The sequence below is a fragment of the Carassius auratus genome, chromosome 15 (genome assembly GCF_003368295.1).
Source record: "Carassius auratus strain Wakin chromosome 15, ASM336829v1, whole genome shotgun sequence".
In the NCBI taxonomy this organism is placed as follows: Eukaryota; Metazoa; Chordata; class Actinopteri; order Cypriniformes; family Cyprinidae; genus Carassius; species Carassius auratus.
The window spans coordinates 13,966,288-13,982,746 of record NC_039257.1 but is presented as its reverse complement, the minus strand read 5'-3'; the positions used below and the strand labels follow the sequence as shown (position 1 = coordinate 13,982,746).

Sequence of the window (16,459 nt, the reverse complement as noted above, 5' to 3'; positions counted from 1 at the left end):
TTTTGACACAAGATTTGAGACACTGAAGATACTAAAAATATATTCAAACGGAAAACAGAAATTGCAATAATATTTCACAGTAAATGCAGCCAAAAACGTAATTATACATCACCCCCATGTCTTTTAGTAAAATGTTTTACTTTTTCTGTAAAACATAAAAGGAGATACGAGCCAGAACGACCTTTTTTTTTTTACTTTTACCTTTTACTTTCATTGTGTGGAAAAGTAGGATGAAAGTGAACGTTGTCTGAGGCTGTCATCTGTGCTGTAGCAGAGCGCTGCAGGGTTCAGTGTGACCTCTAGAGGGCGACAGAACAATGAATGCACTTCCTTATCTGAGGCGGAGACGCCGAGGAAGAAGCTGTCAAAACACTGCAAGGCCCTCTGAGTGGGCATTTAAACATGACTTGGATATTGTCCAAATTTGCAACTTACATTAATTTAATATGCTGTTAAGGTAAGTTCATTTTAATTCAGTAATGTTTACCGTGACGACGTTTTTTTTTAATTACGAAACGCCAGCTTAATACCGATCAAAACGTACGCACAGCAACGTCATTATATATAGTTGAAGTCACGATGCCTAGATTAGTCAAACTAGTCTTTTTTATTAAGCTTGGTGTTTTTTTGTGTATTAATAATGCGCATAATATCATAGTATTCAAGTTAAATTTATAGCAAATCGATATTTACACACTGATTTTTTTTTTCTAAAGTAGGTACTCTAGTGCGATATTCTATTTTAATATTTACATAATTGTTTAATTTCTTAGTTTAATGTCAGTGGTGGCTGGCTACTGTCAAGCTACCAAAGTTTTAATTCAGTATAGAAAAATTGTTCAAACAAACAATAGTCCATCTATTTGGTTTCTCATGATCCGTTTCTTAAAGAAACCCAAAAATGAACAATCAGTTATCCTCACTGATACGTATCTCATTTATAGATCAGTGGTCATCCCAGATGTTATACCAAAAACCAAATGACTTGCTTTCTTCTGTGGAAAATGGACGAAGATATCTGAGAAATGTCCATGTAATGGAAGTCAATGGGAACCACAATTATTTGGTTGGTGTGTCGCTCCATTTTCCTTCACGGGAGTACTTAAACATCTGCAATGACTCCGCCTGAGCATCTCAATGTGAGCCCCTGGGGCTTGTCTGAGTTTTTGGTCCAGAGGAGGTTGCTTGGTTTTGGGGCTCTGCTGGCCTGGATGGTCTTGTTCCACCTGCTGATCAACGTTTGGCTCTTGTGTTTCTTCACAAGCCTCTTAGTGGTCATAGGTGGTTGGCTTGGTTCCCAGGTTGTCCTGGACTCAGACAGCGTTGTTCACCTAGAGCACTTTGTTAGGCTGGAGGAGATCCCTCACAGTGCCGAGAGCGAGCAACAACTGGAAGATGAGATCCAGAAGACAGTTGGCAAGATCATACGTGACTTTGTCACCTCATGGCACAGCACCGTTTCCAAAGAAAAAGAGTTTGAGGATGAGGTGCACAATGCCATGATCTCAATGGCATTGGAGCTGAAGGGTCGAGTGGCAAGAGTTGACAGGAAAGCTTTATCTCAGAGGGTTTTAGACCTATGTGGATGTCACCTTCAGTGTTATTTGAGTGCCAAGGAAGTCGTTAAACATCAAGAGGTGGAAAAAGGGGAAGATCTCTGGGAGGCGTACAGCAAACTCTGCCCTCCTCATCCCGCTCTTCAGAGCTCTGCTGTCGAGGTGAATTACGTACGGGCAATTGTAGATCTGCTTCTCCATGCTCTTGTACCTCCTCCACATTTAGAAACCCGAACAGGTCGATTTGTGGTTGGCGAACTTATAATGTGCAATGTTCTGCTGCCTTTAATTGCAAAACTGTCCGACCCGGACTGGCTAAACATGTTGATTGTAAGCATCTTCACAAAATCCAGCGAACCAGCACCAGAACCAGCAGAAGTTCACGCTTCACCACAAGTTCTATCTCCTCAAGAAAACACACCGCAAGAGCTTGAAATTCCTTGCGTTCTGTCCCTAAAAGTCACCCCAGAGACCCCTACAGCAACGGAGGCCCCAACACCAGAACTTGCAGCTTATGATGTCTTTGACTCCGCTGATCTTTATTCTCCACACAACCTGGAGGAAGACGAACCACGGTCGACCAAACCGTTTCCATTGGGTTTTAGCCCCAGGGATTATCTGAGACTCGGTAAACCCAATCCGTTCTATCAAGAAACCGACTCCGATTTGGATTCTCCGCTAACAGATTTCAAGCCGAGCACCCTAGAAACGCTGGCTCTGATTGGTTCAGAGGAGACCCTTTCTGAAAGTCTTGCAGAATACACCACTCCGGCTGATGCTGGGTTAGACCTCGAGGATGAACTTCCAACTTACACCAATAATACGACAGAGAAGGAGCTATTGGTACGTTCCACAGGTGTGCCTGAGGAAGAGCCATCAAGGTTTTGCACTCTCCAGCCGCTGGAGAAGAGCAACTCGAGTGCAGACCAGCCAGGCCTGGTGTACCCCAGTGAGCTGGCTTTGACTGCACCCGTCCAGGCTTCTTCACCAGCTGGGATGGCATCCCTGGCACCTTTTAACTTCGAGCCCCTCAGCAGCCCAGAGGGTCCGGTCATTATCCAGAACCTCCGCATCACTGGCACCATTACTGCTAAGGAGCACCGAGGCACTGGCTCACATCCCTACACTCTCTACAGCATAAAGGTTCTCACTTTTCTCTGTTAAATCATGTTGGTAAAGTTATCAAGTTCGTTAAATCTAGGTTGAAGTTTACCAGAATTGGCTGATATTTGATATTTAATAGTTCTCACTCATTTCTGCTAATTTTACATTTAGATCCCCTTTGCCATCATCTAACGCACAGTTAACATTCATCTTTTAAATATGACTAATTTCACTGTTAAATAAAATCTCGGACAAATTTTTTAATGAATATATTGCCTACCTTTTTCATATTAATATTGATATATTATTATGTTAATATATTCGGAATATAATGTTTTAATAAATTTTCACAATACTGTATAGAATTACTTATTGTATGTTGGCTATATTATTATTATTTTAATATATAATTATTATTTTACTTAATATTTGAAAATGTTGTTTAAATAATAACTTTTTTTTTTTTGTTTCAATTTCAGTTTTTTTTTTTATCAAAATATTTGTAATTTTTTTTTTCCCTCCAATTTTTCAGTAAGAAGTAATTTATTATATCTTATAGAATTGTATTATCAGTCCATCTCTGGAGTGCCTTGACTATAATTTTAGTCACTACCCTTTTTAGTCTGGTTTGTCTAATTCAAAAGTTGCTTTAGAAGAAAAATGGTTGATAAAAATTATTTACAATGTCACATTTTATTTTAGCCCACACAAGAGTCATATTTAATAAATTCTAGCCCTTTATCCACACGTTACAGGGGGAAAAAAATGCTATTCATGAAACTCTGTAGTCTATTCTTGAAGGATATTCTGTAAAGCTTTAGTAATCGTAACCAAAAGGACGAAGTGTTGCAAAATGTCATCATAATATGATTGGTTGATAAAGATGTGTTTTTCTTGCAGTATGAGACAGCCATTGACTCTGAGAATCCTGAATCCTTGCAGCCCATGGCCTATCACACCGTCAGCCGACGCTACAGCGAATTCCTCAACCTTCAGACCCGTTTAGAGGAGAAACCCGAATTACGCAAGATTCTTAAAAGTGAGCAGAGCATATTAGTCCTGTCAGTTTTAAAGCTTTCCAAAACTCTGTTTTATTGGTTGTCTTGTTCTGTTAACTGTAGATGTGAAAGGACCAAAGAAAATATTTCCTGAGCTTCCATTTGGAAACATGGACTGTGACAAAGTCGAGGCCAGGAAAGGTCTTTTGGAAACATTCCTTAGAGTACGTTTTTTGAATATATAAATTACATGAACCGGACTATATTTAATGTTAGTATTCCCTTCCAGGCAACTTCTTTCAAATGTTTATTCATCTTTTATTACAGCAACTTTGTGCCATTCCTGAAACGGCCAACAGTGAGGAAATGCAAGAATTTCTCGCTCTTAACACTGATGCAAGAATTGCCTTTGTGAAGAAACCCTTCATTGTTTCACGCATAGACAAGGTACTTTACAGATTGCACATTGTATGTTTTGACCGCAACTCTTTATATAAAATTTTGTTTTATGACTCGGCAGATTGTGGTGAATGCTATAGTGGACACCCTGAAGACGGCCTTCCCTCGCTCAGATCCACAGAGTCCTACTGATGAAATTGACGCAGAGCCTGATGGGAAACCATCCACTGACAAGAAATCCAAGTATAGGAGGAGAACAGCTTGTTTCCTGAATAGTTTATAGCTGTCAGTATATTCCTGGATGACTCATACATGTTTCATTTCTAGGTCTCGAATGAGGTTCTCTAGTAAAACTGCCCCTGCTCTCAACGTGTCTGACATGAAACCCAAAGTGCTTTACTGCTTTGATGAAAGCAGCTCTGTAAGTAGCAGTCATCGGAGTCTTTTTCAGCGAACCATAAGAAGGAAGTGAATGAGAAATAGAAAATCGCTTTTGCTAATTTCCACTCTGCAGTAGTTATTGTGTCCCTGAAAGTTGTTTTCTGCTCATTAGCAGCACGGTGAATATGCATTGATTTGTTTTTGTTGTTGTTACAGGTTTTCAATGGCTTCTCTTTGAACGAGCTGGAGAGCTTCATCTCCGAGAAGGAGCGTTGTGAAGCTAAAACAGGGTTTGATGCTGATGCAGAGAGAAGTGGAGCATCTAAATGGGAAATAAAAACATGCGCATGTGCCAAAGCACAGCTACAGAATGCACCCGCCTTCAGTGATTCTGGTAATGACTCTTGTATAAGAGAAATAATGATAATAATATTATTTCTAGTAGGGCTGGGCGATATATCTAACGATATGATCATGCGCATCTAATCAGTAAAGCTGCTTCCTTGATCACTGCTAAAAGCGCCATCACCAATGCTACAGTGGCATTTAATTGACAGAGCCGTAGATCGTTGACAAGCTACTCAATATTGCGTTCATTATCGCAGATGAATCGCTTTCGATAATGAACGCGATATTGCGTAGCTTGTCAGTGATCCATGGCTCTGTCTATTAAATGCCACTCCTATTATAAGCAGATTTTAGCGGTGATCACGGAAGCAGCTTTACTGATTAGATGCGCATGATCATATCGTTAGATATATCGCCCAGCCCCAATTTCTAGACTTCAACTCAGTGTAATTATCAACTCACACAAGGGAAAGGTTTCTCAAACAGGGACTTTTAATATAGTAGGGGTGTTTATGTGTTCAGTACGTATCGCAGTTTTGACTCCGTTTAAATGAGTTGTGTAATGTAAATTAAATATTTAGTTTAGACGTTTTTTTGTGGTTGAAACAGTGATTGAGCGATTGCACGAGGCATGATATGTTCATGCGTTCATGTTTATTTTGCTTTAAAACTAGCTAGTGGTAAAGAGGAAGGGATGATCATGCTCACTCGTGCTCTGCGATGCCATTTGAACCGAGGCATTCATACAGCGACATTTATTGTTTGAATTTCCTGAAAAACAAATGGACATCATTTGAATCGATGTTGTATAAACACAATGCTGTATTTCCGTGCACATATGTACCAAACCAAAAGATCCACACAGAAAATTTTCAGTACAAAAACATGACTTTTACACTCTTATTGTATAGTAAACTCATGAAAACCTTTTTCCACTATAAAGAAAAATGTTTGAGGATTTCAGAGGACCCTAGGTGCCATGTTGGCTAGGTCTTTAATATTATGTAAGTTACCTCTAGAGGGCAGCATTGTACTTTCAGAATGTTTTCAAGCATCTCTCGCCCTGACGAAAACCAGCTCTCATAGTTCTGTGCAAGAAAAAATAAACAAAGTCATTCCATGTTCCATATTATAAAAACATGTCAGTGATTGGATCTGTGTGTGTTCATATTTTGTGTTTTAGTTGTACTCGTGGACTGAACATGCTGTGCTCTTATTCAGTCATTCTGGGAATCACTTGACAAACACGTTTTCAAAGATTGTGACCAGTGTCTCTTTTTCAGCGGTGACTGATGGCTTTATATTTTGTGTGTACCTGTGTGTTTGTGTACAGCTAGTAAGATGGCTCTATCCGACCAGGCCTTGAATATCCTGTGTGTGCTCATGAAGGATCAGTGGAGCTGGCTCTGCACAGAGAACATCCAGAGGGCCATCAGACTGCTGTTTGGGACCCTCATTGAAAGGTGGGTGTCCACCCCAATGATAGGAGCAGATCGCAGTGTAATCAGTCTTAGGTAGCTTCTTGTATTCAATCCAGAATTTTGATTAGATCTCAAAGCTGAACCAACTGTTTGGCATTTCTACAATTACTCTAATGATGTCTCTTTGTTGATGGAGAACGGATCAGACACGTTTTAGTGGTATTAGTGAACAGACCATTCATCCCTGCCGAGTAAAAGCTTAAAATGCATTCATTTGTCTCCCTCTCTTTAATCAGAGGCTGAGATATTTGAGAGATGTCCAACATATCTCTCATCTCCGATGTGGAAAGAAGTGTTTTCTACTTAGTTAATGCCATAAATCTGGACCACATCTATACATTTAAAATAGATAATAGCATGAAGTGAAAAGTGGGACATTTCTTAAAGGTTTGTTTGTGCAGATTTAGTGCAGATTTATAAGCTGAAGTCTACTTTTTTATCATTTGTTTCTTTGCATTTCTCTACATTCAAAGATGGAGGAAGATTGACCTCTTTAGTCGACTGTAGAGTTTTACATTTTTGGTTCGTTAATATTTGTTGTATGTTGATTTTTTTTAATTTTTTTTTTAAAGTTTCTGTAGAGCATTTATTTCACTTTCCCCATAACTTTGTATGTTCTAGATTTTTTTAGAAAGACTAGTGTGACTTTAGTCTTCAGTAATTCAACTTTAACGTTCAAAAGTTTGGGGTTAGTAAGATTAATATTTTCCTTCAGCAAGAATGCATTCGTTTAATGAAAAGCACAGTATTTTTTATGATTGCAATAGTTAATGAATAATTGTATTGATTAAATTATAATTTATAATATAATAATAAATTATAGTGTCTTTATAATTCCACAAAATATTTCTATTTTAAATAAATGCAGTTTTTATCTTTCTATTCATCAAGGAATTATGCTTTTCTCAAACATTTTAAGCAGCATAATTTGTTTTCAACATTAATAATAATGTTTCTTTAGCAGACAATCACTATATTAGATTGATTTCTGAAGGATCGTGTGACACTAAAGACTGGAGTAATGAAGCAGAAAATTCAGCTTTGCAAATTTACAGGAAGGAAATGCATTTCACATAGTAAAATAATTTCACAATATTACATTTTTGCAAGATTTTTGATTAAATAAATGCAGCTTTGTTAAGACTTTGAGAAAAACATAGAGAAATCCTAACAAACCTCAAAGTCTTGAATAGAAGTGTATAAATAATACACCGAGGCTCAAAAGGGCCTAAAGAGAGACACGGCCGACAGATGGATCGCCTCAATGAGGTGTCACTGAAGGCATCACTCATTTCCCTTCCCAAACTGCTGGACAATTGCGTGATCATTCTTATTTTTAACCATGAATTAAAATACTTTATTAAACAAGTTCTGCCGAGGGGGTCGATGACAACTTGATGTAGGAAGTGAGAACTGTGTGTTTTAAAGCTGTCAACAGGCGGCTTTCCCCCATCCTTTGTGAGTTAATAACAGTCATGGGACGTCCCACAGAGGCACCATCAGTTTCAGCATGTTGTTGAAGCGTTCTTCTCTGCTTTAATTAAAGTGCTTGTTGTTTTTCTACCATGTTTAGCGATGACCGCACGTCTGTGGAGTGCATATTTATCCTGTGGCACAGTAATGCCTTTCTAAGGCAGAGAGTTACCGAAACATCGTGCTATAAAGGAGAGTTTTTTTTCTTAGTTTCTTTGAAACCATCCCATCTGTCCTTGAGGATTCGAGCTGAAAGGTCAGGCCTCACATTAAATAGCACACGCAAGCCCTCAGCTCCATACGCATCTGTTTTACAGATCCTCGTGTTGTGATGTCTAGCCATTTCAAATGACTCGTTTGTGAGGCGGTGTATTAAACACCTGCTAGCTGAGCGGCTTCCTGCCATGGCCTAGGCTTTTCTTAAACAGTTTTGAGAGAGCCAGTGTCTCAAAAGTGTGTCTTTTGTGGGTTCAAGCAGATCAGTACAATAGTTGTTTGTTCTCTGTATGAAATAAATGTTTGCAATGGCACTTTTTCCACCATATTCTGAAGCATGCACAGTATTATAAAACCCATTAGTAGAAGTATTGTTGGTCTTGCACATTTAGTCACTTAGGTTACTGTAGATTGTAAATAATGTAAATTGTATACACTGTGGTCTAAAAAATAAATGATGTCTTAGTTTTATCATTATAATCAGTCAGGATTAATTATAATATGCTTGAATGTGGGATATAATGTTGAGAAATTAATACATGCTATAGGCTAATTATTTAAAAACTCAAAAGAATATTATGTGATCCCGACAGAATAGAACAAGGAAACCAATACATTATGTAAATTACAGCTTCACACAAAGACTAGAATAAAACTAAAATTAAAACAGGCCACCAAAAACAATATGCAGCTGCTCGGCCATTGAAACCCATTCTATGATGCTCATGCTGCACAGTTTTTGTACTGATATTATTATTAATGCCTGTGGAAGTTTGACTATCTTCAGTTATGGAATCAGCAGAGCTTTGGCGACTTTTTGGGCGACTCTGTGACTTCATGTGGTCTTCTCCTTTTGGCTGAGTGACTGCTATTTCTAAATGATTCCACTTTCCCATAATCCGTGTAGCAAAATCAGGTGGAAAGCATTGGTATCACGATCGGACCAAACTGTAATGTTTATTGAACTCTGAAGTCAATCCATGAAGTCTGAACTTTTCTTGATACACTAGATGACTGCCTGTTTAGTTTTACCAATGACATTTGTTATGGGGTGGGATTTGCGCTTCAAAAATTTCGGGCAAAACATCACGCAGACGTTCTGGATTGACTAACTTTGTCTTATGTTGTGTTTTTGACAAAATATAAAACAAATTACTTTGAGAACAATGTTACTTTGAGATCATGCAGTACCAGCACAGAAACCCCTACGAGTCACCACATCGCATTGGCATCATTGCCTCACATTTGTTTCTGTTTAGTCGCTACGGCTTAAGAACGATATTGAGCTCAAAATAGACATTTAAACATTTAGACTGAGTGGGGCATTTTGATTGAGAAAACGTTTTGTTATGTATTGCATTGTTGGGTTATCTCAGGAGAGCATTAAAAGGAGAGCGTTTGAGAATGTCTACACAATGTTTCAAACCACCAAGCTGTTGCCATCTTCAGTTTTGTGGAGAGGTTCTTTGGATAAAACAAAGCTCCCTTTTGTTACGATCAATAAAGTTCAGTGGAGGTTTAGTCAATGTCAGTTCATAAGCCAAGGACAAACTTCTCTAGTGGGACATTTCTCTTTGTAGAGCTTGTTTTCTATAACTGATATTTGAACAAAGTAATTATCCTTTTAAAGTTGGATTGATCAGGCGAGAGTAGATTTGGACTGAGTGCAATATTTAAGAAATTTTAGAATATGTTAAGTTAAATTTCATTACAATAACTCTGTGAGAAACAACATCTCTGTCAAAAAATCTGGGTCTACAGTTGCTTAGAAAATCACTACTAATTCACTTGAACACTATCACCGTTTGGCATGTGAAAAGGTTTGGTCCTTCAAGAATGTGTAGTTACTAACAAACTGGAGACATAAGTGTGTTGACCTTCAGTATGTAATCACAGTCACTTTGTAGAGCTTATGAAAGCTTATTTAAGTAAGGATTTAGTTTGGTTTTTGGTAAGATTAACGCTGCTGCCAATTTGTGTGGTAAAAATTGCACACATCTGCGTTGTGTTTACAGGCTTTACTCGTTACACACATTATTTTCAAAAACTGGAATATTATTGGGCTATTCCCTGTTATTGTTTCCTGGAAGAATGTACAAGAAAACATGTTTTTATTCTGTTCATTTAAATACAAATTATTGGCACATGTTGGTATAGCCTTTACAGAGAAGCAATTAGAATTTTAGTAAATACTGAATTATGGCACAATTAAATAGAATTAAACATTAAACATTTTCTTATAATCTGTCAAAATCACCAAGACTCAGGGTAAAAAAAAGTAATGCTTGTTTTTACCAGCATTTGATACATATCTTAACCCTGTTGTTATTGTAAGAAAGTATTAGCAATTATTAATTAACAACTTATAAGCTTCTCTGTGTTTTTTGTGACTTTTTGTATACACAGTGGTGCTAGAAAATTTGTGAACCCTTGAAAATGTTCTGTATTTTTCTAAATGTCCCAAAAGATCATCAGATTTTCACAAAAGTCCTGAAAGCTGACAGAGAAATACATTTAAACCAATTAGACAAAAATATGGACTTTGTCATTTATTAATTTGGGAAAATGATCCAATATTATATATGTGAGTGGCAAAAGTATGTGAATCTCTTGGATTAGCAGTTATTTTGAAGGAAAAATCTATCAGAGTCTATCTGTTCAGAGAGGTTTTCAATCAACGGGATGACTATCAGGTGTCAGTGTATGTGTGCCCTGTTTTATTTAAAGAACATTCACTCAATCATGTTTGTGGAAGTGTATCAAGGCACAAACAGAGGATCTCTGAAGGACCTCAGAAAAAGAGTTGTTGTTGCTCATCAGGCTGGAAAAGTTTACAAAACCATTTCTACGCTGCAGAAAATGCTTATCTTTCTTGTTAATGAGTCCACCATCAGGAGTGCACCGATCAACCATGGTGTGCGTGACAGAGTTGCAAGAAGCAGGGGCGTAGCCATCTTTTCAGAAGTGAGGGGGACAGAATTTTTTTTATATATATATATATATATATATATATATATATATATATATATATATATATATAGATAGATAGATAGATAGATAGATAGATAGATAGATATATATATAGATCATGTGGACAAGCTAGAGGGCTATTGGAGAAATATTTTTTGGTAATGGATGAGACCAAAATAAAACTTTTTGGTTTAAATGAGAAACACTGTGTTTGGAGTAAAGAACACTGCTCAGCAGTTCGGACTGATCAGCAGTTACAAGAAGCGTTTAGCTGCAGTTATTGCTGCTCATTTTTCTCAATAAATAAATGACAAAGTATATATTTTTTTGCTCACTTGTTTGATTGGATTCTCTTTAGTCCCTTTCACACTGAGATTCTGGATAATACATGGGTAATGTGTGCTGGCAATTGTTCCCAGATTGTTTGATTTTGGTTCTGGGGCGGCAGTGGCTCAGTGGTTCATGTAGCTGGTCTACAAACCGGAAGGTTGGTGGTTCAATCCCCGGCTCCACCTGACCAAGTGTCGAGGTGTCCTTGAGGAAGACACCAAACCCCAGCTGCTCCCGACGAGCTGGATGGCGACTAGAATGGCTGACACCGCAGTGGGTGTATGAATGACTGTGTAAATGGGTGAATGTGAGGCAAATTGTAAAGCGCTTTGGATGGCCATGTGGTCTGTTGAAAGAGCTATATAAATGCAGTCCATTTACCATTTACCATTTCTTTCACACTGCTAGTGATTTCCCGGAATCTATTCACATACAATCCGTAAAGGTGCCATAATGACACATGACATCAGGATGTTACGTGTAATGTACGAGTAGAAAATGCTGGGCACGTTAACCTTCACTTAAACTGGCACTTAAACTTTGATCTGCCTTCAAAACACCCGGTAAAAGAGTCGCACGATAACGTGGGTCATCACTACAACACATCCTTTACAGCATTGGTTCTGGCTTTTGTTCAAACATCTCGACTGATATATATATATATATATATATATATATATATATATATATATATATATATATATATATATATATATATTTTTTTTTTTTTTTTCGCTGGGGTACCCTATTGTCATGTAGCAGATGTGACATACCATTGTTTTTTTTTATCCACCACTCTCTTGACATCACCGTGATAGCTTACAGGGAAACCAAAGTGCACCCAAACACCAGACCTGTTGGTTATTGGAGGATCTTCTATTTCTGGTCTGTTAAATGCATTAGACATTTTGCAACAAGCCCTCAGCACGTGCTGAGTGAGCGAGCGCCTTAGGGGCCGTTCACATATCGCGCCTAAAACGCGTGGAAAACGCTAGGCGCGTCTTTCTCCTCCTTTCCAAAGCGCTTGGGCAGAAGCGCCCCTGAGGCATCTGCCTTTGCTAAGCAACAATGACGTGCTCTCTCCATGAAGACGCGGAAATTTCAGCAAAGGATAAATGGATTTGCAGCTCTAAAAATCGCTTGCAGTAGGCTAGCTCTGCTACTAAATTTATTTCAAAATTGCAATCCATATACAACTATGATCAGCTGTTCCTTCATCTTGGCTGAGCTTTCAACATTGTTACGGGAAAGGATGAAGCTGATTGGTTAGTTCTTGTCACATGACCCGCGGTGCGCTTGCGGCATTCTGAAAAGTTGAGATGTTTTTACATTTTGCTGTATCTAAAACGTACCGAACCGATCCGTTACATCAGTGTATCGTATCGAACCGAACCGTGAATTTTGTGAACCGTTACACCCCTAATATATATATATATAACTTCAAATTCGGTCTATTAAGACAGTACACCTGCCACATGTGAATGTTCTCACACACTGGATGACAGAATGAGTGTAATGGCACTCCAAATAGAAACATGCCGGACAGGTCCTGTTGAAATGTCAGTGTGTGATTGTGTGGAAGCAAGCGAGACAGAAACATGAGCCAGCTGCTGCTCATGCCTCGCTGCAAACAGACACATCAGACATCATCTGAGGTAAAGAATTAGTTTACTTAACCGATGTCTGCGGTTCTTCTAGCACCGGACCGGATGTCTATGTTTGCCTAATTATTCAGAGGGAAAAGCCATTTCCAAATGGAAATTTGCACATTCTCCTGCACAATCCTCAGGCATGCCTTTTTACAAAGTGGCTCAGAGGGAAAACCAAAGGGTCTAGATTAAATATTGTTGCTTTTTAAGCAATAAATCAATCATCACTTCAGGGCATTCAGACTTATTCTTATACAGCCACGAGACATAAAGATGGTTACGGTTAAATCACATGAGAATTATTTTTAAACCTAAGTGCCCTTGTGCCTTGTGCCTGTGCCCTTGATAACAGCAGTGGAATGGTAGCTATGATTGGATTTTATCTACTATATTGATCCCTAACTTTAGCCCACTGCTGGGAAATGACTGCAGTACCTGGGCCGGCTTTGACTCTAAGTAACTCCTGAGACAAACAGGCAAACCTTCTGTTCTTCTATAACTTGTGGGATTGATTCTTGCTCCAGCACTAACACACCTGTCTGTGATTTTCGAGGGGATTTAAAGACCTTGATTATCCGGCTCAGTTGTGTTTGATTAGAGTTGGATCTGAACCTTGAAGGTAGATCTCCACAAACAGAATCGAGCAACGCATGCTCTACATTAGTGATTGCGTGGAAAACCACTTGATGGCGGTGTCTACTGTCAAATGCTATGTGAAGATGTCAAGAAGTGGAAATATGTTTCATGTTTTGATTGGCTGTTCTCAAATGTTCTTTTCTAAATTAGATTAATGCCTTCTTATGGAGTCTTGATTTATGGCATGTTGTGATGGACATGTTTACAATACATGTTCATGATGTTCCATTGTTAAAAGAAAGGGTTCACTTCACACAAAAATGCAAATACTATGATCATTTACACTACTCTCCAAAGGTACTTTTGCACTGCCTAGTCAAAGAATTGTTGTATATCAAATTGTGAATTAAAAACATAGTAAGTGCGCCGCAATACAGTGCTACTACGCTCGCGGCGACCCGAGTTCGAATCCCGTCTCGTGGTCCTTTGCCAATCCCAACCCTCTCTCTCCACCCAATTCTTACCTGTCAACTCTATACTGTCCTGTCCAAACAGTGGCATAAAAAGCCCTAAAAATATTGTCATTCTGCAGAAGAAAGTAAATAATTCAATTTTAGAAAAACACCATTTAATTTAAGTGAACTGTCATTTATATGTGCCCTCAGAAATTAAAATTCTTTTACTCACCCTTGTCATTTTAAACTGATTTTAGACCATTTTTATGGGAGCTCTTAGTGTTCGTTTTTATCCTTAAAGGGGGGGTGAAATGTTATTTCATGCATACTGAGTTTTTTACACTGTTAAAGAGTTGGATTCCCATGCTTAACATGGACAAAGTTTCAAAAATTAAGTTGTACGTTTGAAGGAGTATTTCTGTTCCAAAAATACTCCTTCCGGTTTGTCGAGTATGGCTCTGTGTGACGTTAGATGGAGCGGAATTTCCTTATATGGGTCCTAAGGGCACTTCTGCCGGAAGAGCGCGCGCTCCCGTATAGCAGAGCACTGAGAGCACAACAGACGTTCAATGATCAGAGCGAGAGCGTCGCGAAATGTCACAAAAGAAGTGTGTTTTTGGTTGCCAGGTCAAGACAACCCTGCACAGATTACCAAAAGAGAAACAGCATTAAGGGACCAGTGGATGGAGTTTATTTTTACAGAGCATCAACAGAGTTGTGCAAGTGTTTGTTCCCCTGCATTTCGAAGATGCTTGTTTTACAAACAAGTCCCAGTTTGACGCCGGATTTGCACATCGTTTATTTCTTAAGGATAATGCAGTCCCAACGAAAAAGGGTCACAATCGTGTGTTGTAACCTCATGCGGTGAGTAAAACTGCTTCAAATATCTCTGTGTTGTTAACTTAGCTATCAGCGCGTAAGCACATCAAGTAAACAACATGCGATGTTGTCATCAAACTGCACTTTCCACATGTACAGCTTAAAAAAAAAAAAAAAAGACGACAAAGTGGAACTTAGTCATTTTCCAAAACCGCATAGGCAAATATATACAGTTTCAGTACATACCACATAGAGACATCTTTGCTGATGCTGCTCTTGTTAAATTTCAGCCTCTGGATCTGATTCTGGATCATAAATATACGCTGAATCTGACTGTTAGCGGTCCGTGTACGTTTTGATAGTTTGTTTTTTCGATTGAAACACAAAACAAAATAACGAGAAACCACCTGTTTTTCGTTTGTCGTTTCAAACCAAAATCAAAGAAACGGTAAAAAAAGAGCCGTTCTCCCGTTTTTGGTTCTGAATCTAAAAACGAAAAATGACAAAACCAAAATCAAATAACGGTCCGATTTTGGTTTTTTGAAATTCCTTTTTCCATTTTTTCGTTTGAAGATCTACATTGAAATACAGACAGGTTGGCCACGTGACCCGGAAGTAATAGTAAATATGGCCTATCAAAATAAAAGCCAAGCTTTTTACAAACGTTTTATAAGTTGGTAATATAGGTTACCTAATAACTTATTGTGTGTGCAGAGTTGTTACTGTTAGCACTATATTATATAATTAAATTTATATTAAATGTGGTTTCCACCGTAATGGACAGCGATTCAACGTGAATTCCCACGTGACGTCATGCGCAGGCCTAACTAATAATGAGGGAGATTGGGATTCCGCCATCAAAATATCAGTCCCTATCTCGTCTTTGCCATTCGATTGACACCCTCGTAAAACTTGTGTTGGTCCTCAAATATAATTTTATCCTAATGCATCATATCTATTTTCAAAAAGCCCAAGGACACGCTGTTACCTCGCTCACGTTATAAAGTGGTAATATAAATGTATTGAACTGGCTAGTTAACTAATAGTGATAGTAGTTTGTTTATAATACAATAAAAAACGACATATGTGAAGGTTCTCAGTCCTCCATGTAACGTTAATAATCCAACGAAGTTTAAAATCAAGGGCAGTTCAAAACGATTACAGACACCAGTAGGTGTCGCACTGTGTCTGCTTTGTGCGAGCTACTGTCATGGAGATATTGCTTTATGTTCTGTAATTAAAACACTTTCCATTATTTTCATTACAACTGTGCTTTCACAAATCACGTTTCCTAGCACAGCTGCTTAAGGCATTAGCCTACTGAATAAAATGAGCTCTTTCTCCTCATGTTTGATTGTCTGATTTACATGTGCTATTATACTGCGTGAAGTTTTAGTTGACTGTAACACTCACAAATTTAAAAACATGTCTCACATATAGGCCTTCAGTCCAGTTGGGTGTGTGGTTCTACTGTGTTATAATAGACAACAAGCAGTATGTCATGAAAGTGAACATAATTTATTTTATTAAAATATTTATATTAATTTATTATTTGCATAAAATAACATAAAATGAATACAACAAAAGGAGTTCTGCAAGTGAGAGTAATAGAAAATAAAATTGAACAATTTATTAATTGCATAAAATAACATAACAGATGAACATAACCAAACTTAACCATTTGACTTAACTTAAAACCTAAAC

The 16,459-nt window shown here is 38.1% G+C and overlaps 1 protein-coding gene across 2 annotated transcripts in view; it reads left to right on the top strand.

Moving 5' to 3' along the window:
• Window positions 1-339: 339 nt before the first annotated feature.
• Window positions 340-16,459, top strand: part of LOC113115182 (sorting nexin-19-like) — a 32,052-nt gene continuing 15,932 nt past the window's right edge. For both annotated transcript variants that reach the window (XM_026282576.1, XM_026282577.1), the window contains exons 1-9: window positions 340-457; window positions 945-2,699; window positions 3,561-3,699; window positions 3,782-3,882; window positions 3,986-4,105; window positions 4,179-4,300; window positions 4,385-4,478; window positions 4,655-4,832; window positions 6,120-6,249. In XM_026282576.1, coding sequence (XP_026138361.1) covers window positions 1,116-2,699; window positions 3,561-3,699; window positions 3,782-3,882; window positions 3,986-4,105; window positions 4,179-4,300; window positions 4,385-4,478; window positions 4,655-4,832; window positions 6,120-6,249 — 2,468 coding nt within the window. In that variant the 5' untranslated portion in view covers window positions 340-457; window positions 945-1,115. The remainder of the gene's footprint in view (window positions 458-944; window positions 2,700-3,560; window positions 3,700-3,781; window positions 3,883-3,985; window positions 4,106-4,178; window positions 4,301-4,384; window positions 4,479-4,654; window positions 4,833-6,119; window positions 6,250-16,459) is intronic.